The sequence below is a fragment of the Calidris pugnax genome, unplaced genomic scaffold (genome assembly GCF_001431845.1).
Source record: "Calidris pugnax isolate Ruff unplaced genomic scaffold, ASM143184v1 scaffold55, whole genome shotgun sequence".
In the NCBI taxonomy this organism is placed as follows: Eukaryota; Metazoa; Chordata; class Aves; order Charadriiformes; family Scolopacidae; genus Calidris; species Calidris pugnax.
Genome location: NW_015090832.1, coordinates 2,649,790 through 2,671,190, shown reverse-complemented (window position 1 = coordinate 2,671,190; position 21,401 = coordinate 2,649,790). Strand labels below are relative to the sequence as shown.

General features: G+C 42.4%; 1 protein-coding gene across 8 annotated transcripts in view; it reads left to right on the top strand.

The window, feature by feature from the left end:
* PTPRT (protein tyrosine phosphatase, receptor type, T) overlaps nucleotides 1-21,401 on the top strand; it is a 481,241-nt gene that overhangs the window by 425,420 nt on the left and 34,420 nt on the right. For 4 of the 8 annotated variants that reach the window (XM_014941273.1, XM_014941270.1, XM_014941271.1 and 1 more), the window contains 4 exons: nucleotides 240-388; nucleotides 6,695-6,772; nucleotides 6,971-7,006; nucleotides 15,120-15,307. In XM_014941273.1, the coding sequence (XP_014796759.1) occupies nucleotides 240-388; nucleotides 6,695-6,772; nucleotides 6,971-7,006; nucleotides 15,120-15,307 (451 nt within the window). The remainder of the gene's footprint in view (nucleotides 1-239; nucleotides 389-6,694; nucleotides 6,773-6,970; nucleotides 7,007-15,119; nucleotides 15,308-21,401) is intronic. The other 4 variants (XM_014941274.1, XM_014941272.1, XM_014941276.1 and 1 more) reach the window with 2 other exon arrangements.

Sequence of the window (21,401 nt, the reverse complement as noted above, 5' to 3'; positions counted from 1 at the left end):
AGTGCGGTTTCTGGGGGGGGGGGGTACAGCTAAGCTCAAAGACTGGTATCGTTGTATCTGTTGTGCTCCACAACAGTTATATTAAAAAGCTGTGGGGTTTCCTCTCGTGCGGTTTGTCACATGCCCTGCATGTCTGACCAAGTGGGATAATGGTGGTTTTCAAAATACTTTATCATTGCTTTGTTTTTCAATGAGGGAAAACTGACCTTGATTTCTCCCCTCTTCAAAACACCCTAAAGGAAGCTAGCCAAGAAGCAGAAGGAGACTCAGACCAGCACGCAGAGGGAGATGGGCCCCGTGGCTACTTCCGACAAGACCTCTACCAAACTCAGTGCTGTTCACAATGAAGAAGCTTTTTCTTCCAGCTGCCAAGATGTTAATGGATTCAGTAAGTTTAACTTGCTTGCAATGGATATGTCCCCCTTGGAGAGCTCTGGGTTCTTAAAAGGACCTATTCCTATGGGCACAATGTTGAGGAGCTGGGAGTGACAGTGATAGAGATCATTGCAGAAGCTTGCTAGAGATCAGTTGTCTGAAATGTCTCTGACACTGCCCCTATTTTAACTGTCAGGTAGAGAGCATTCAACCTGACTCTAAACCTACTGAGAATAATTTATAAAGTCTGTTCTAATAACTACATCAGACAATCAAAAAGGCACATGTTTATTTGTTCTTCAGGAATATTTTTTTCCTTTGTGAGTAGAAGAGTCGAATCAAATCACTTAGCTGACTTGTAGGATGAAATAGCATTTTCTGTATGAAATTGTTATGAAAGAAAGCATGGTCTCATGGTCAGAGAACTGGAATGGAAAGAGAGCATTTCTTCTTTTGTCTGTGTCCTCGGTTTATTCTTCACATGAGTTCAGTAAAACTAATCTTAGTTAATACTTGTAAACCGCTCAGACCTCTGTAGCTGGAAGAGTTTTGTGGGTAAAAGCAGCACAAAGTCATACTTTAGCCTTGCTAGATCCAGCTTGAGTGCATGGTGGATTGCATGGTGGATTTGTAAACTTTTTCGTATGAAATAAATTTTAACTTAGACACTATGGGAATGTCACTCCTTCTTTTGACGCTTAACCTGCTAGTTTGAACAGGGAACAGCTCTGAAACACAAGTACGTACTAAAACTCTTTTGTCTTTCTTAAATGTCCTTAGTGAAGTGCTTTTTCCCCCAACTCCTAACGTGGAAGTGCTTATGGTACAAAACCAATGTTTTATCATCGAAACGTTTTTGCTCTGGGATCGAGTGGGACAGGCTGAGTGAATTCTTCTTTTCCCTCTATCTGTAGGTCATGTCAAATTCCATCTGCATGCCTTGCTCCTGCCACGCTGGGTAGCTTACCTGGGGGATGGATAAATAGGTGTTTGGGCCTGTCAAGGGTAGAAGGGAACACTTCTCTCTGGTATCAAATTGACTTGAGTCAAGATGTAATTTTCTCAGGTGCTGGGTAGCTCTATCTCCTAAAGAAGACAGCAAGAGTTGTCAGTGGTTCATATCTTTGAAAGACAGGATAGCAGAGAAGAGCAGCATAACAGACAGCCCAGAAACAGCAAAGGTAGCTTGTTTGAAATGTGTGGGGAAAATCAAGTTTTTAACACTTTCTTCAGAATCTGGGTTTTTAAAAGTTTTGGGATTTTTTTCCAACCAGAAAATAAGAGAAGAGATGAGCTTGAAATGTGACCTCATTTTTTTTTTTCCCTTGGTATTTTGAGAGACTAATTAAAACAGCTGAGTCATTTACTTGAAATGGCAACTATAGAAAATATGTTGTATCTAATTTTGTAAAAAAGCAGCATCCCTCCAGGTTTTCTTTTTTTTTTTTTTAATCAGTTAGTCCTTTGCTTGACATCACTGCAGAATTTATCACTACCTCCCTCTATTACACAGCCCGAGTCAAGTCAAGGGCTGATTCTTTTCTTGTTTTCCTCTTTATATCCATGAGAAACAATTACCAGTAAGCCTATATGGTCTCTCCACATTTTTTACTGCCAAGTCCAGGGTGCTGAGGTGTTGGAGGTAAGTTTTCTTCTGTGCAGCAGCGTGCACATGCTGATGCAGGAATTCTATGGGTAAAAGACTTTCTTTTAAAAAATTGGCCTTAACAGAGTTTTAATACTTGAGGGTTTCTATCTAGGCCCACCCCAACTTTTGAATAAGACGATAGGATTACTTCTTAACCTCCCTGCTGACTAATCGAGTTTTACAGGGGGTTATCCATCCTAGCTTTTGAAACCAGCTGTCTCTCTTAAGCAGCAGTCAGATTCCTTCTTAAATTCTCCTTTTGCCTCCCCACAGAAAGTAGCATTTGCAGATGTCTCAGGAGAGGTAGTCACTCTCTCCATCTTCACCCCCAGCTGTGGGACTCCGAGTTGGCTGTAGCACCGACATGGAAATGCCCCTCTCCTTTCTGAAGAAAATCCACCAAGAGGAGCTGAGTGTTCTCAATGCCAGGGTCACCTTGCTAGCTCACAAAAGCAATGCAATAGAAGAAGACAGCTTGTTAAGTAAAGCCTTACAATTAGTGAATGACTTGCAAACAAGTTTATCTCCAGGTGACAGTGTCCTTACGGGGCGTGTGTCCTTCCCTCCAGTTTTTCCTTCCTGTCCCAATAATTGTAACGACTTTTCAGACAGATCAAATTCCGTGAGTCCCTACAGAAGCTTTTTTTCTTCCCATAGTCTCTCTAACCAGCTTGGCCACTGGTCTGCTCCCGCCACAGCAGGTCTTCTGCTGTTCTTGGGTGACCCTGTCCTGCTGTAACTTCCCCATTTGCTGCCTGCAGCTCTGTCACTCGCAGGGAGCTCCCACTGACGGGTCACTGAAAAACCAATGTCCCCCTTGTCATAGCAGGTGGCACTCTGCATCAGGAAGGACACCAAAAGTGAGGAACTGCCTTTCTGCTGATCAGCCTCTCCTTTTCTGAGGGCACTTTTACGGGCAACTCTGAAAATAACGGTGATTCTGTCACTACTGAGAGTTGCTGTTCTTCTGCCTCTGCTGTTAGAAAAAAATGCAGAATTCTTCACCTGCTCCATCTCAGTAATTTAGGGGGAAATGCTTACGTTTTCAATATAAGCTCGTGCAAATGGTGTCATCCATAAAGTCGTGCTGTTTGGGTGCAGTGGAGTCCTTTATGGAGGCCAGTGCAGTGCTCAGGAGCACACAGTCCCGTGGGACCTTTTGTCCATTTGGCAGAGATGATCATTATCAGATGTAATTACATTCTGGAAGATCTGTGTCTTCTGTGCTGGAACAGGGAGACCTCGGGTCTGGCTGAGAAGGGGAAGAGAAATGGGCATTTATCTTTCCCGACCCAAAGCAAAGCCCCTCATCCCTCTTTCCATTCTACACTGTTATTCATTATTCAGGCAGAACTCTTACTCCTACATACAGGAGTTTGAAGTGAAGAGATTTTATGGCCTCAGCCTCTGTCTCTGACACCGCATGGGATCAGAGTAGGTATTTGCTGCAAGAGAAATGAGTCCATGGCTGTTCCAGCTTGTCTGGTTTTACCCAGGGATTATGTGCAGGTGAAGCGGGCTAATCCTAATTGTTCATTTTCTCAAATATCTTTCTTTCTAAAAAATAAGAATACATCCTAAATCCATTAAAGGTAGATGATGGTACTTGCAGTGTTTGGGCCTGCTCCTGGGTTTGCAGGAATTTTTGGAAAGCAGCAGCCTTCCCCTGGGAGTGGCACAGCACGGTCACCAGTAGGCAGTGACTCGGTGCAGGCTTAGCATGAAACGAGGTGACAAATTGAAGACAAGGGGGGCCTAAAGTCATCCACCAGCCTCTGTGCACTGACCAGAAGGGTGTGCAAGGGCTTGTTAGTGCACATAAATTGAGCACAATTTGGCAGCCCGTCCGTGTGATGGGAGAAGCAGCAGCACATCATCTCAGCAGTGATGCACTAATGATACCTCCTGCCCAAAAGAACTGCTCTTCTGGCTCTGCGATGCTGGAGTGCCATGGATAGGGCTTGCCCAGGAGAATGCCATGGCACCGGCACTGCCATCTTCACATCCTTGGAGCGGTTCTGGCAAGAACTGGCTGATTCTGAGATTTAATCTCTTAAAATGCAGCCTGTTTCGCTAGAGACTGATTTATTAAGGCGTGCTTAACTTTTGTGACATCTCCACTTGGGAGGAGACTGCTTCCCTGGACAACCTTCAGCAGTGAGGCTGGTACAGATTAGGGAGGTAGCTTTCATGTTCTAGGCAGAGGCACAGTTTGAAGACATTTTGGAAGCTGTAGGGAACCGAGTTTTTTGCATTAGTGGGCACTACTCTACAGTTACCAAGTTAGTGTGCTTTTATGAGCGAGAGCAAAGAGATAAGAGGAAAATGTAGAGAAGTGGTACTCAGGGTGTTAAGGATCACTTTTAATAAGAAACATCTGAATTCACACCTTTCCATCTCCTGGATGTTTTTGTGATGAATGAAATGCAAAGGTCTTTAGATTTGCTCTAAGTCACAACAGACACTTACATTAAGATCTAGTTCTTATTCCTACCCCATAGATAATTTTCACTCCTAGTTAGGTTACCTGCTGAATGCAGCCCAAGGACTTTTAGGATCATGACCATGAGATCTTTTCTTTACTGAAAAATTCTAAAATGAATTTAAAAATAAAAAATAAAGGCAAATTTCATCAATGGCATAAAAGGAAAAAATACCAAAATCCCTTTTCCTGGTTTTCATGCTAGTTTGGGATTTTTGTGGGGTTTCCTATTTCAGAAAATCTTATAAGAAGTAAGGGAGAATCATTTTTCAAGTAGGAAGGAGCCTCCACCATTCTACATGACTAGAGGGATCTGTGTGGCCTCATGTGCTACTCCAGGGAGTACAAAAAAAAATTTTAATGAAGTCTTAATGCCTGTCCTGATGTGAAATCCTCTCTGGAAGTGTTTCCCGTGGTTGCACACACTGGTGCTTATAAGAACCTCTGGTTGGGGGGCAGCAGTGTGTACACACCTCTTGTTGCACAAGCCACTACCCCACTGATTTTGGGAATGAGCTCTCCAAAGTTTTGGGAAACTTGTGGTTTTTGGTGGGGTTTTTTTCCCTTCTGAATCTAGAAATCACCTCCCTGTCTCACAAATACGGTTCATTTCATAAACCTCAGTTGGCAACATTTTTAATCAGAGTCACTGAAGTGAGGTGTATTATCTCCAGCTGTTGAAGTAATTTATCGTTAGCAGTTCCTGGAAAGGCAGTATGGCCCACAGAGTTCTTTTATACTCCCAAATTTCAGAAAATCGGAGTTCTACTCCAAGCCTTCACTGTTGACTTGCCCTGTGACCCTGGCCAAACAAGTTACTCTTTTTAGACCTTATTTTATGTATCTGTGAAAGTGATGTTCTGTTTTCCAAGTACAGTAAGAGGAGGGTCTGATTTAGGCTGCAAACAGAGGGGAGAAGGTATAAGAGGCCCAAAGGAGAGATGCTTCGTGGCTTGAAGGCAGCTGGGGCAGAACTCCAGCAGACTGAGCTATGAGGAATTTGATTATTTTCATGTGTTTTCAAGCAGTGTAAATCTGAAAATATGGTGGGAGAATGCAGAATGAGAGTGAGTTTATTTGCTAGACGATTATAAGCTGCTTAGGAGGTAATTCTGCTGACTTTATCAAACTCCCTAGACTAGTGACTTCATTGGTTCACCCCATAGAATAACTTGAAATTTTTAAGTGGTGTTTGCTCTAGAGATGCAAAAATTGCTTCTGAAATTACTTTGATGTATACTGAGTTTTATCTACTTCTATTCGATTATGGAATATTTTTTCCTGTGTTATCTATTGTCATCTTCCTGATGTACCGAGATTTGTATTAGCTTGTTGCCCAACATTTTGAGGAGATAAATAAATGCCTGTAACTCTAAGAGTGAATGCAGAGTGATAACAAAAGAACATGCCTTCAGAAATGATGGATTACCATAAGAATGTACATGTATGCTATTGTAGATATATACCAGCCTCATAAATTTACTATCAAGAAAAGAATCTAATGTGAAGATGTTGAGCCTTGCCTCCTTTCCGTAAATATTTGATTAATATGGAAATAATTTGTGGATTCTTGTGCAGAGTAAGCTGATGCTTTAATGGGAGAAAGCAGGGATGCTTGTCCTGCTGAAAGAACCCAGGTCGCAGGGGAAAGGATTATAGGATTTCCTATGAACAGTTCTGGGTTGGAGAACAAGTCCCTGGTTATCTTGTATTGTTTTAACAAAAAAGAAAAAAAAAATGCTACTTTACCTGTGTATTTTGTGGTATTAGTGTACGTTGTGTTTGAGCAGGTTTATTTTACTGTTAATACTGCATTTGATTCTCTGTAGTTTGTATTTTGGGGGTCATTTGTAAGGAACTTTCTCCTAGAGACAAAAACTTAAGTTTGTTCCTTTGGTTAAAAAGAAGGGTATCTAGAATATAGTCCTAAATGTGTATCCTGTGTAGGAACACATTGATTTACAATAACTATAATACTATATTTGGGGTCTGAAGTGCTTATATTAAAGAAAATCCATCATGATGACAATGTAATAAATGTAATATGCATGTTGAGATGAAAAATATAATTCATTTTGATAAGCCTTATATATCCCATATTACTGTGTTCTTTGAGGAACATTCTCCCTGTTCTCTTTCTCTCTCTTAATATATGTCTAAAGTCTTTTCCTTATGTCTTTCCTACCTAGCATCACCCTCTCCTTGTTCATTTTCTGTCCAAAGCAAAACCCTTCAGAGCAAATCTTTGTTGAATTCCTACTACTCAGGTACTAGTGCCAGACTTTTCTTTCATTTCTAAATTTTCTTTGCTTTTGTATGTTTCCCAATATGACCTATAGACTGAAGCTTCTGAGTGTGAGATACAGCTAACCTTGTTTTCATTTTTTGTAACTTTTTTTCCTGTTGATCTTCTGTTGATTTCCATTGATCCGTGTCGTGTGGGTGAACGGAATTCCATCTCAAAGTATCATCAGACACTGTTCCATCGACCACGCTGTTAGGTAAGAAGACAGGTATGGTGTTACTGCCCTTCATTGGAGAGCAAACACACTCATTGCATCTTGAAAATAACTCAGCATTGTGAAGTGGCTGGGCTCCAAAGTCATAATTAATCTTGTGGTCATATGTTGTGTTAATTGCCTTTTGTTTCATTCATGTTTTAATATTGATATTAATTTATATTTTTTTTTATTTTTTTATTTTTAAGGAAAGAACAGTTCAAAAATGAAGGTTTAGGAGTTCTATAAAGTACATATTGTTTATTTCTGTGAATGGGATTTGACATTTTGGGCTGAAAATTCCCACGTGCCACTTTGCCTGGGCTTAGTTTTGACTCCTGTGGGTGGTTGTGCCTTTGCTGCTGGCAAAGCATCAGAGAATGGGTTGTGTTGGAAGGGACCTTTAAAGGCCATGTAGTTCAACGCCCTGCCACGAGCAGGGACATCTACAACTCAATCAGGTTGGTCAGCGCCCCATCCAACCTGACCTGGAATGTTTCCAAGGATGGGGCATCCACCACCTCTCTGGGCAACCTGGGCCAGGGTCTCACCACCCTCAGTGTAAAAAAATTTCTTCCTTGTATCTAGTCTAAGTCTTTCCTCTTTTAGTTTAAAGCCATTACTCTTTGTCCAGTGAGTGAGGCTCAACTAGGTGGCCTCAAGGTTTGAAATGGGAGGATTTGCACGTCCCAGGCAGGTGGGAGCTTATGGTTTTGGGCTCAGTTGCAGGTATAAATGTTATTTGGAGAAATCGAGGCTGAATTTGGGCAAGTGGCCCCACCTTATTCTGTGTATGCTGAGAGTTAAATGCTAAATATAATCATGCAGTTTGGTTTTGGTTTGAGAGGATAATGAAAGGGCACCTCAGAGAGGCTGCTAATAACTGCAGAGGGGGGTGTTAGTATTCAACATCTCTAAAAATTAGCTGTTCTTGTTCAAATGATAAATAAAGCATCCGGTGTGCAGCTCTTAGGTTTGGGGTTTTTAAAAATAACACGTTTTTGCAGTAAGTTAACAGAGACAGCAAAATTGGCAGAAACTGTTGCCTGATAAAAGAAGTTATCCAAAAAACTTACTGGAGGTGTACTCTTGAAAGTGAGTAATCACAGCCTACAACTTGAGGCTCTCCCTGGAGGGTGCTGCCTGCGTGTGGAATTTGAAGAAGGCAATTCCTCTGCTATGAATCAGAAAGATGATGTGTGGTTGATCAGGATCTAACCAGTGGTATTTATCAGACCTGTCATTTTGGATTATCTACAGTAAATGTTCCCTTCCAGACACAGTAATCTACCGTGGCTGCTTTAAGCATTACTCTGGGCGTGTTGAAGGCCCACGGTTAGAGCAGGAAGAAATTACAACCGATGGCTTAAGTGCCTTGGCTTCCAGACTAACAGCCTGGGCACAGAGGCTTGGAGGGACCGCCACCGTCCACACATTTACCCTGCTATCTGTCAAAACGCTGACGGCAATGGATGAGCACTCTTTTAACCAGGCAGGGAAGGAAAGGAGTCCTTTTTCCAGAAGGTTTGTTCTCATTTCCCAGAGTCTGTGTTGTCGATAGAAAAAGTCTAAAGGCAGATTTATCTTTTGGCTATAGTTTAGAAAAAGGGTCCGGACCTGCATTTTAGTGGAAGATGTCAAACTGCTCTCAGTCTGGTACTTGGCATCTGTGAAAAACAGACCCTCATTTGAGGGAGGTTTGTTTTTCACTCTCTGTCCCGATAGGGAGGATTGCAGTGTGAACCACACACTTTGTAATCTGAAGCTCAAGGAGCCATGGACAGATTCAATCTGTACTTCTCAGGGGAAAGCAAAAACCAAAAAAGCCCCCCAAACTTTCAAAATCCCAAATTATAGAGTACAGAGCACTTCTAAGACATGATTTAGACAAATGGTCACTCCCTCAGTTCCATCTGAATTTAACAGTCACAGATGCTGCAAAAGAGCCCTTGGCATTGAAGAAATGTCTACCTTGTGACTTGAAGACAAAACAAAACATTGGTTTTCTGGCTTCTTGGACAGATTCACTAGACATTGGATGTTACTGGAAGAGCAAAATAAGTTTCATTTTTGACGTTTATTAATATTCATTCCTGGGAGAGAAAAAGAGATCTTAAAAAGGGCATCAGTCATCCCACTACCAATATCTGTCTTTGGGCACTTCTTGCAGTTCAGTGCCATTTGTTCCCATCTGTTATGCCTTCTGCTAATAAATGTTGTGTGTCTGGGAGAGAGAGATATAGGGGATTTTGGTTTTGCCTCTACCCTGTCCTGTGCTTGATTAATACTGGTTTATGTAATGCATGGTTTTAGCTCCCTAGTTTTCTCTCCCAGTTCCAGACAACTCTGGATTTAAATATTCTGTGCAAGCATCTTCACTAGAGAAGTGAACGTTTAGCAAATAAAGGAGGTAGATTTCCCTTCAGAAAGGCCCGTGTTGTACCAGAACTGTAAAACCTGAACAAGAGCCAGTACAACCTTAGAAGTTGGTTTTGGAGAAAACATGCATGGCTGAATTGAGCTGAATTTGGAAGAATTTGAAGAGCTGCACTCCTACACACGTACTCAGTAGCCCCAGCTTAGCCTGCCTCACCAAAGCATCTTCCTCCCATCTTTAAGAGGGTTTTCTGTGCTAGCTGATGAAAAATACGCATGCAATAGGTTTTATAGGATTAGAATACACTTGTGTAAGATGTTTACCAAGTGATTCTTAAAAATCTCTCTAGAATCTAGAGAAAATTACTTTCTCCAGTTTTTTTTTTTATTATTATTATGCACATGTGGCTTCTTCATAGCCTTTGAAATGAAGGATGCATCTTCTGCTCTCTGTCAAACATGGTGTCAGAAAGCTTTTTGTTAAGGAACGTGCCTTTTTACAGCTCAGTTGATATCGTTAGACAAATGGTGGTTTAACTTTGGTTTGCCATGCTGCTGTTTGTATTGTATATAGCATATTATACCTGGGTATTTATCATATAATACAGCCTTGATGCACACAAAAAGCCACATTCATTTTACCAGCTTGCACTATATCCCTAGTGTAAGGGGAAGAGATATTAGCCATGCAGTAGTCATCCTTGGAAGATGTCAAATAATTGACAACCCTTACTGTAGTGTAGAGAGACTGGATATGTGGGTAATTAAATCCATCACAAACACCACTCAAAATATAATTTATTTCGTGCAAAGGATGTCTTATCGTGTTACACACTTGCCAAGGCTAAGAGAATAAAAATATACGCAGAGATGATAGGCTTGTCATTTCAGACACAGAAGGAATTTGCCGATATTAAAGCAAAAAGTTTTGAAAGAAACTTCTCTCCATCTCCAGGATGACACAGGGGTGCAGGATTGCTTTAGTTGTCTGAGACATGGATTAGTTTTCTGGTCAGAAGGCAGCATCATGCTCTGTGTCTGGATACCTCTCTCTCAAACCAACACTATGTTTACAGAACAAGATGACATCTATAAAAGGATCTAAAGTTTCAATCCCCAGAGGTGCTCTGGGTGAGCACATCCCTCCCAGCAGCCTTACTGGGACAACTCACAGGGGTCTGATCCTACAGAGCCGCTTCCAGGCTGGGAATCTCATTTCTCAGCTGCTCTTCATCTTATCTGTGACATCTATGGAGGAGTTTATCTGTTTTTCTGTGGAGGGAGACACATTTATTTTACTTGTCTGGGTAGCAACAAGAGTATATAATACACGGGGTTGTAGCAGTGGGTGAGCAATAATATTTCATCCTTGGGGTTACTCATCAGATGGGAAAGGATGGCACTGGACGGCCTCTGCTTCAGCTTGTCTCTGCCCACCAGACTCCCTTCTGCTGCTCTTGGAAGACCTCAGAGTTTACTTCAGCAAGTTAGTGAAGGAGAGTCACAAGAAGCATCATTTTCATAAGCAGGGAGTTTGTGAATATGAAAAGTGGAGTCAACGTTGTTCAATTTGATGATCTGCTGTTACACACTAAACAGATAAGCTGAGATGCCTGAAGAGTTTCCCAATCAGGCTAGTTATGTGAGAGCTAGTGAATCATTGATTTAATGTCTTATACAAAATTTCAGGGTATTCTGTCAGCTCTTAGGCTGATAAAGGAAGCATCAGCTTCTGGATACCAAAATATCTGTCTTGGCAAGACATCTCAGTATGGGGTGTAGGAGTGTTGCACTGAAAAGGGTTAACTACCAAGCCAATAATGTATTTTGCGATTGCAAACTGCTAATATTAGACAGTCCTCTTATAAACAGCATCTTTCCAGCGACATGCAGAATACCTGGTTTATTTACAGCTGCACAAAAAGAACGGTGGAAAATTGGAAATGGTTCTAGGAAGGAACTGGAGCCCTGAGCAGCCTGCCCTAATGAGACTTCAGAAGCTCGCAATTGATTTACTTTATCAAAGAGAAACTGAAGAAGTGATTTGATCAGTGCCTGCACGGGTCAAGATTTCAAATACTCTGAGGGCTCTTTAATCTAACAGAAGGTATAATAAGATTCAGTGCCTGCAAGTCGAAGCTAAGCAAAATCAAATTGCAATTAAGAAATGTTTAGACAGCAAGGGTAATTAACCGCTGCCACAACTTTCGGGGTCAGAATGGAATCACTATCTCTTCAAATGTTTTAATTTAGATTATTTCTTGGAACTGTATTCCATCTTTGGTACACAATGAATTATGGTGGTATGTGTTCCTATGGAAAAAATGAGGACGTATGACTAGAAATAAGATGTGCATATGCAATGTAAACCAAAAAAACCATGATGCACGTTTCTGTATGTTTAGTAGTTTCCGAGAATTAATTTCGAGTATTTTTAAAGAACAAAACTAAACTAAACTATTTTTTTTATTTACTATTCTCACTGACAATTCATAGAAGGCACACATGCTTTAGAGGCACTGCCGAAACTTTAGTGAAAGTTTTGGCCAGTTTGTCCTACAAACTCATCTTCATTTGCGAGGGAATGGCAACATCTTTGTGAGAAAAGGAACGAGGGAAGGGACTCTGGAAAATTGCTGTAACTTGCTTTAATTAAAGCAGAAGCCTGACTTCGCTGAGGAGCTGGCATTTTTGTTGTCTTTTCCAGTAATAACCGTGCCAAAAGGAAAGAGAAGAACTTCCAGTTGTTCACACAATTGCTGTAAGGGTCACATCTCGTGAGAAGGTGTCCTGCCTTGCTTCACCACCTCGTTATCCATGCTTAGGTTCGGGCTCGTGGACTGATCAGGTGGAGAAGGAACAATATGTTTCGTGCATCAGGCTTCATTAGCAGAACATACAAAGGTTGGACTCCCCTCAGGCGTAGTGATTCTTCTCCATAAAAGCCCCTCCTCTCTTTCCTTGGCCCAGATAAACCGCTGGATAATGGACAGCCATCCTGAGCTGGTCAAAATGTCAGGTTTTCTTTCAGGTAGTGCAGAGGCCATCCCAGATACCTTTGTCACAGACGTCCAGAGGAGGTGATCTTCTGCCTAGCTTCAGCTCTGTGTGTCATTGGGTTGAGAGTAAGATGACCCAGATGTGTGATGCTTTTTTAAAGCGGAGCCCCGTGGCTGGGTGAGAGGCACACAAACGGTGTGATGCCACGGACCCTGCTGTCAGAGCTGTCACTCAGGGTGTTTTGTGCCATTTTTTGTCTGTCTGACCAAAGAGACCAGAAGCCCAGTTGTCACTATAAACCCAAAGGCCAGAGTCAGATCCTTCTTTGCTGCCGAGCAGCTTCTTCTAGTTCCAGGTTCATAACACAGGTGCCTTTTGGAGGGAAGTTACTCTGGCAAGGAGGGGGCACCACTTTTCTGATGTTACTCTGGCAAGGAGGGGGCACCACTTTTGGCTTTCACCTCTCTCCCTATGGTATCCTCTCTGATACCAGAGCCGAGTCTACCAGAATTAAAGGATGTGATGAAGAGGGAAATTAATAATTGCCTGCAAAGAGCTGAATGATCTGAGCTACATTGCACAAGTAGCCTGTGCTCTGCGTGTGCCCTTCCTGTATTAGCACTAGAACCGCACATTAGTTTTAAGACTCCCTCTCGAATAGGGGTCTAGTAATGTTTTTTAATTGGGGCTGATAAAAATGTGGCTTTACTTGTAGGTTCCTCAGAGAAGCCAGTTGTGAAATTGGGTTTGTATTAAACCTAATGATGGAAAATTAAGCGTAGTACGTCTGTCGGAAATGGTCCGCAATAAAAATCCTCTCCTCTCCATTACGGGAGGTTAATAGGGAATAGGGGAGGAAAGATGCACAGGGAAAGCGAATCCAACTAGGGGAATTAATAAGCCTTGAAATTCCCTCTGTTCAGAGTTCTCACACTGTCATTAGTCGGAGCATTAGGGATGATTATACAAATGCTTTGGATGTTACTCTTCCTTAAATCCCAAATTTATTCACATTTTGTGTGTGAGGGTTGCTTCGCTGTAAATCTCCCAGTGTCCCGCGAATGTGACCGTGTTTATGAGAACCTGGGATTCAGAAACCCTTAAATTCAGCAGCTTCATCTTCAGAGCAGATGATCACTTTGTGCTAATTTCAGAAGAAGCGGGATGTGTTCAGCATCTCTGATAATTCAACCACCAGCCCTCGTTATCTCACACTGGAGATGAGCTCGCCCTGCGGCAGTGTCCACTGCTGGCATCCCTTTCTCCTCCTCGTAGTCCTGTGAATACAAAACCGAGTGTCTGCCTGTCTTGCTTATCTCCCCCTAATATAAGAGTAAGCCAGCTAAAGCTTTGTTTGTCATGTTTTGTCACGCTGCTGGTTTGCCAGCTGCTGGGAAGGCCGGGCTAATGCCCTCCTCGCTCTGCTCCTGCCCAGCTTCGCAGTGAGGGACGGCGGCAGAGATCCCCACTGCTGCTGAGCACAACTCCACGGCGATTTCTCAGGGATAGCAGCGTTTACAATAGCATTCCGGCCGTGTTTCTGCCTCACGAAAATCACCCTGAAATTGCCATTTGATTTATTTATTCTTCATCCCTTCAAAAACCTGACTGCGGTATTGCTGAGGACGGGTAGTGCTTAGGCTCTTTGTCAGTGAGCTTTCTGTGAGACACAAGCTTTGTGTTATGCAGTCTGAGGGGTATTTTATGAACAGTCTGAGGGAGATACATTTTCTGTTTGCTAATACCTGGGGTTTGGGTAGGACCAGAAAGAATTGATGTTAAGGTCTGTACGTGCGAAAGAACCCAAGCATCTCAGATGCCCATAGTCATAGGAAAAAAACAACGGTTTATTTGGCTAGCCATTTAAATTTGGTCAGCTCTGGTAGAAAAGAAACTACATTTTTCATCTAATCTGCGTTTCTGTTGTTAAAAGTAGCCGTTGTCACAGCCAGTTGTTGGGTTATTTAAGCTGTTTTCCATTAGTTCACCAGGAGTATTTTGGTGTGTGTATGCGTTGTGCTGGGGTTATGTGAGGTTACAGTTCCATCTACGTGGTGACAGATTTTTTTAATCTACTTCTTTCAACAAGAAACTTCTTCTGTTAACCTTATGTATTTGAAATTTAAGTTTCTGCATGCAAGTTAACTATATTTTAATGCTGGTTTATTCTTTCTGGTAATATTACATCTCTGTAATTGACATAGAAATTTTAGTCCTGAACTAGCGGAGCAGTTTAATTTGCCTCGAACATCCTGTGTGCCTTATTTGAAATGCTAATAATTTGTTTGTTATTAACTTGGGCCTCTTTCAGTTATCTCATATTGTACGCCCCGAATCCCGCTTGAATATTGTGCTCATCTTGTATGTATCTTTCAGTCCTGTTCTTTGCAGGTTTGTGAGGACAGGTATGTAATTCGATTGGAGTCGTCACGCCGAGCTCACCCGTACAAGATGTGCTATTTCACTCTTTGTGCTCTCTCCTCATTAGCCCAATGGGCTCTTCGCTCTGTTTCCCATCTCTTTGGGTTTGTCACCTTGACACAAAAAATACTTCTGTGATTTAGTCTTTCCAGGCAGCTGTAGGCAAGTGTGTGCTTGTGTTTCCTACTTATTTCTTGACTTTCTTTTGCCTGCACCAACCTACGGGGGGGTGGAGAAATGAATCAACAAACGGAGCAAGGATGGAAGTGGAAATACCAGATAGGTGAAAGCTTGTTTTGCCTCCCTGTCTTTAAAACAGACAGTAGCCATGGAGAGATGACCCAGCCAACGCTGACCATCCAGACCCACCCGTACCGGAGCTGCGAGCCGGTGGAAATGTCCTACCCCCGGGGGCAGTTCCAGCCAGCCATCCGAGTGGCCGACCTGCTGCAGCACATCACCCAGATGAAGCGAGGGCAGGGCTATGGATTTAAAGAGGAGTATGAGGTGAGAGGAACCTTTTCTGACCTGAACGAGAGAGATGTTGCACTCACGGAGGATAGATGCTTGGGAGGGGAGGATAACTGGTTTTAACACCTTCTTTTCCTTAATTCACTTACCCTCTTAATTCTTCCCTTTCTCCATCTTTTTTCTGTTTGTGAGGGTAGGATTTTACAGCGCTGCCAATCTCTGGTGGCACTCCAGTCACTTCAAGATTTTAATAGTGACAGTAGACAGAAGAGTATTTGAATAAATCAGACCTCAGCTGGCTTGCATGATGGGGGAAAAAAGGAAGGTAAAAAAAACAACAAAAAAAACCCACAAAACAAGACCTCTGAGATCATCGAGTCCAACCACATTAAAAAAAAAAAAAAAAACCAAACAAAAAAACCCCCACAACACAAAAAAAAAACCACCACAAAAACAACAAACCCAAAACCACCACCCACCAACTAAACCCCACAGCCACAACCCCACACACTATACCCCACCACAAACCAATGATCTTGGGCACTAGAGCATGCCCTGAAGAGCCATGTCTACACGTTTCTTATATACCTCCAGGGATGGTGACTCCACCACCTCCCTGGGCAGGCTGTTCCAGTGCTGGACCACTCTTTCAGTACAGTAATTCTTCCTAATATCTAATCTGAATCTCCCTTGCCGCAGCTTCATACCATTATTTCTGGTCCTGTCATTATTCCTTTGGGAGAAGAAAAGGTGTTTACTGCAGCAGTAAGAAAACGGTGCTGTGCTCATCCGTCAGCACGTGCCCTCTCTCCCATAACGAGCAGGCAGTAAATATTTAACAGGTCCTGAACTCAAGGAAGGACTTGGAGTCCCATAGTCCCTTCCTTATTGATGTGCTTTCCTTGACGCTTGTGCAAGCCAGACTTTGAGAAAAGTAAGGGGCTTTGTTTGAGCTTGTTGGGAGCTCCAAATACTCTGTAACAATTGATCAAATTAAATCACAGCCTCGTGACCTGAATGGAGAATTGTAGAGGCTAAAGGCAGAAACCTTGTGTAGCTTAAATGAAGGGGGAGTCTTCCAGTATGCTCAAGCCTCTGGCTCGGAACATATTCGAGTGGTGTATGTGCTCTTCCAACTCCATGGGAGGAAAGAAGCAGAGAGTAACTGCAAAAATGAAAGCATCCCTCCTCCCCCCTCCTCTTCCCACAAGCTGGAATGACCAGGAATATAATCCAAATGACAAGGAACATGACACTGGGGAGGAGTTGGAAGAGAAATAGACGTTTAGAGGAGAAAGAACAGAGAAGGGAAATAACATCAAACATATGTGAGAATTTGCTCTAGCAAGCGATAATTATAATGAACATAGTAAGCTTGTGGGAAGGCAATAAGCAATTAATATGCATAGTGGCATTAAAACTACTTAAAAATAATGTAACAGCTGTGAAAAATAAGTTACTTAATGGAAACAGCTCACTTTTCCACCCTGCAAGTAAGAGTCCACGGGGTTTGTATCATTGATGCTGGGTTTCGCTGTAATTGAGAGGCAATCTTTTCCTGGTTGTCACCAGGGAGTATTTCTTTAATCAGATGGCATCAAAGACAGTCATAACAAGTGTTTCTGGTAACTGTATGTTAACCAGATCTAGTCACTCATGCCCCACAATCAAGCACGCTAATTAAACTATCAATAAAAGAGCTCTGTTTAATATTGAAAAAGGGTAATAATTCTCTTAGGAGATTTACTTAGCCCCCCCTTGGCCTCCATTTCCATGAATAGTACCCAAGACTACATTCGGCTCAATTACAGATGCCCTAAGATCTAGTTCTTGATGTTCAAGAAGAAAACAGGTGCTGGCATATATGTAATTTTCTGGCACTGGCATGGGTAATTATCAAAATAACACATTAGCATGAAAAATGTCAATGCAACTTTCAGCTCCACAAGTTCTGCCTTTCCCAGAAAGTGCTATCTACATACGTATATAATGACGATGACATTATATAGATTTGCATAATTCCTTTCTTTACAAGAAATAGCCTGGAGAATGCCACAAGCTCTCAAATGGCGTGTGCCATTCTACCCTTCAATCAGAGGTAATTGCTGGAAGGAGCAGTCGTTTTCAGTGGTGGAATTTGGGTTTCAGAGCGTGGGGCACAGGTGGCACTTCAGCTCCAAAGAGCCTCCAGCCCCCAGCAGCAACACCACCACCGTGGGGAGGATGTTGGGGGGAGGTGGGATGTTCCCCCTGGCTGAGAGGGATGTCTCAGACCCAAATCTGGAGGAACACAAAGCTGCCAAACTGGCTTTGCAAAACGTTTTGCAGAATGCTTGATAAAATCTTAAAAAAACAATTTGATGTCTCTCTTAAAATGTGTTTTCTTACACTAATATCGGCGTCACCTCTAAACGTGGGGTATTTTTCTTCTAAGGAGATGATTTTCTACTTACTTTGCAATATTGATAGCATAAATTACAGCCTGTTTAGTGACATGTTCCCAAATAATTTTGCTCTCCTGAAAAATCACTTTGAATGGAGTGTATCAGTCACACATGACAATCTCTTATCTCTGTGCCTTCTCATCTCCGCTGAGTAACCTGGAAATTGCATTCGATGCTTGTTTAAAATACACCTTCACCTACAGCCCAGCGGGGCACAGGCCACACGTTTTACCCAAGGCATCCAAAAAAATACTTCTGGTGCTTGCATCTTGCATGTACCTCCCCCCGGAGATGAGAAGCAGGATGTGATTGTGTAAGAGGTGTCACTGCTGGTGTGAAATGGATGATAACTGCGTGTGAAGGTGGGAAGCTGTCAGCACTTGCTCTCTGTATGTGTGTGTGTTATTTTGGGTCTGGCTGCTGCACCTGAGGCCAAGATGTGACTCGGAACTTTTTGGCTGCTGCTTCTGCTCAGCAATAAAACGTGCAGACCCACAAGAGAAAAATAGATCACTGGGGCTGGATGTAGATAGCACTATTTGGGATTAGGCATAGCTGTAAACATTCAAACGGGACACGTTTAAATGTCACCTCTTCCTTTTTCAGCACATATCAGCCCTGATTTGTTGTGAGCTCTGGGACCAGTCCCACAGACTTAATGCGGGCACCAATTACTGGCTATGAAGATAATAAGCTTAAGCATCCAAACTCATTTTCCAATATGATTTAGGATGCCACTAAAGTGCATTCTCTGCCTGCATTACTGAGACTATTCAGTTATTTTGGCTTTTGTGGCTCCTTCCTCAAGCATCTTAGCATTGAGAATCTTCAGCTTATTGAATTCACCTGTGGAGTTTAACCCTTTCACTTCTGGCTGGCCACACACCTTCTGGCTGGTCAAAAGAGTGGATCCTGTGGTTTGGGCTATGATGTGACATTGCAGAAGGTTTGGCAGCAGAGCGTTACCGTAGATGCTGTCCTTGGCCAGTGTTGGCTTAAGGCTTTGCTACAAACCAGAATGGAGAACTGAAGTGAGTGAAATATATCTTTTCAGGTTATGTTTTTTTTAAATCCAAAGTAGTTTTTAACCCTGCTCACGACAGAATTGTGGGAACGGTTTTGCTGCCACCGTTGAGAAGGTAGAGGCTGCAGGGAGAGGGGCAGGACTCCGTGGCAGGCGTTGAGATGAGCAGCAAGGCTTTTAATTGATGTTGTTGCCTCTGGCAGCGTTGGGGTAGATCAGTGCAAATGAATGATTCAAGTTTTCGTATTCAAATTAAAAACAAAGGGCAAACTAACTAAATGCATCCATTGGAAATTTAAATTGACTTGCAATAAGCCTCAGTTTAATGGGAACGCTTTAGTTATGGTTGGGCCACGTTGCCTAGAAAGCTTGATGGGGATGAAGCTGACTTTGAGATCTGTCCTCGTAATTTCAGATAAAAATTAGATGAATTTAATTTAAAAAGCACCATTGTAACATAAGTTCCGCTACTGGGGAGATATTTCAGTATAAATTTTACAAAACTTCTCTAACAGAAAGGAAGTAAAATAAGCCTGAAAATCAAGTCCAGACTTTAGAACACTGAAATTTTGCTGTTAATAAATCAAAGAAAGAAGGGGGAGCATTTCCTGTGAAATGCAGATCAAATACCGATGCCCGAGTGATCTATCCTGAATTACCATTGCTCATGATGCAGAGAAAAACAGAAATATTAACCCTTTTTGCTATTGTAGAGATACTTACTCCATAAAGAAAAATTGAAAGAACAAGCCATTAGGCGTGCTCCTCTTTTATCTGGATGCAACCGAATTATAATTGATATTTTTGCCTTTTTATTTCTAATGCAGTTTCAATTCTTCGTGCTGCGTGTTCAGTGATCTGACAGAAAAAGTTATTTGTGCTGTACCACCCGTGTACATGCAGTTACCCCAATTTGTTCACCCGGAGTGTATAAAAGTAGGGGTATGAAGTACAACTCTGCAAAGGCAGTTTGTGTTCCTCGCCGACCAGAGCTGTCCTTCCTCTCTTCAGGGATGGGTAGCTCTCTGAAAAGCAGAGATTTCTCTGGTATTGAACAAGATGAAAAATCCTGGGCTCTTAAATCTTCGGAGGCCGTATCAGGCAAATATAAAAACATCTGGTTTAATGGAGAATTTCATGTTCAAATCACATGAAAGGATAGGGTTTGTTGAAAAGGGATTTATTGGACCTGAGTGTATTTTCTTTGGCTTCACCGATGTGGAAATCACGAGAAAGGATCTTGATCTTCCTCTTCTTTTCCGTCTTCTTTTCAGATGGCTGTGGTTAGGTGTCTAATGACTGTTGCCATTCTCTGGTCAATCTGCTGTAATTTGATATTAGTGGAAAAATAAGGCACCTTTTTCCTCAGTCTTTGAAGATGAAAATGAACCTTCCTCACCTCTTTTCTTTTACTCGGGGATTTTTTGTTGTTGTTGTGTGTGGGTTTGTTGCTTGGTGTTTTTCTTGCTCAGGAGATGAGCTGCTATTTGGAAACAGCTGTCTGTAAAGGAAATATATGTGTGATCAAAGCCCTCACCAATTAGGGAGTTATTACTCTTTCTCTCGGGCTTTTGAATAGGAACTCGCTGTCCCTGTCTTCTGTCAGCAATGCTCCTGGCAGTGCTGCTGTGCCTGACATCTTCTCTCCTGCAACCCCTTTGGGGGAAATTCACAGCGATCTGGTCTGCCAGGGCTTTGCTCATATTAAGTTTAATTGTAACGTCAGTGTTGTAGATCCTAATAATTGTGTCTCTCTGCTGTTGCGTTCGGGCGCTGTAATAGACCTGGATGGCTTGGGAAGATGAATATAAATTCATTTTCTAGCACAGCTGTGGCAAACTACCCGCTGCTAGCTGAGGCAGATACGAATCTACGATGATCGTGGTATAAAAACCCCACAATTCCCTAGGAACCGTAAATAATACAATTTATAATGTTGCTGTTGTTTTTAGTAATGTAGGATCCTGTTAGGGAGTTGATCTCGGAGGAGGCAGATCTAGAGAGGAAAATCCAGCAGGAGCTGGTCCTCTGCTCCCCTGTGTTTTGGGCACAAGTCACGGCTGCAGATGGTGGCTTTCCATCCCGTTGGGATGCTGGCCATACCCCGGAGCTGCTGTTCCAGCAGAAAGCCCTGTGGTGCCTGCACTTTCATCTGCCTCCGCTGCCATCCCCGAGTGTCCCGAGGTGGGGAGAGGGACCATCTTGCCTACTGGCAGCCCGGGCTGCCTTCCAAGCAAGGCAAGATTGTCCTCCAGCCAGATCCCTTGACAACCACCATTTTCCTGGATTTGCCTTAAAAAAAATCCCTCCTGGATGAGTCTCAAGGGGAAAGTGGCTCATTTGGGTATGTTCAGAGTGGTTACAAACCAAGCTATAGCGCAGGGTGGTAACTGTGTGCTCCCATTTTCCTCACCCCATCCTTTTGCAACTGAAAGAGCAGATTATAGGAAAATTACTATTTATTTTCGTAGTTTGTGAGCATGTTTTACCTCTTTTTACCTCTCTTCTTTAGACGTGATATAAAACTGAGCTTTTTTTATTCCCCCCCCCCCCCCCCCCCTTTTTTTTTTTTTTTTTTCTGTTACACAAAAGGTTTCTTGGTTAGAATCCCTTTTTTATTTCTTTGAATCATTTTAGACTTGGAAATGATTCGTTATTATTT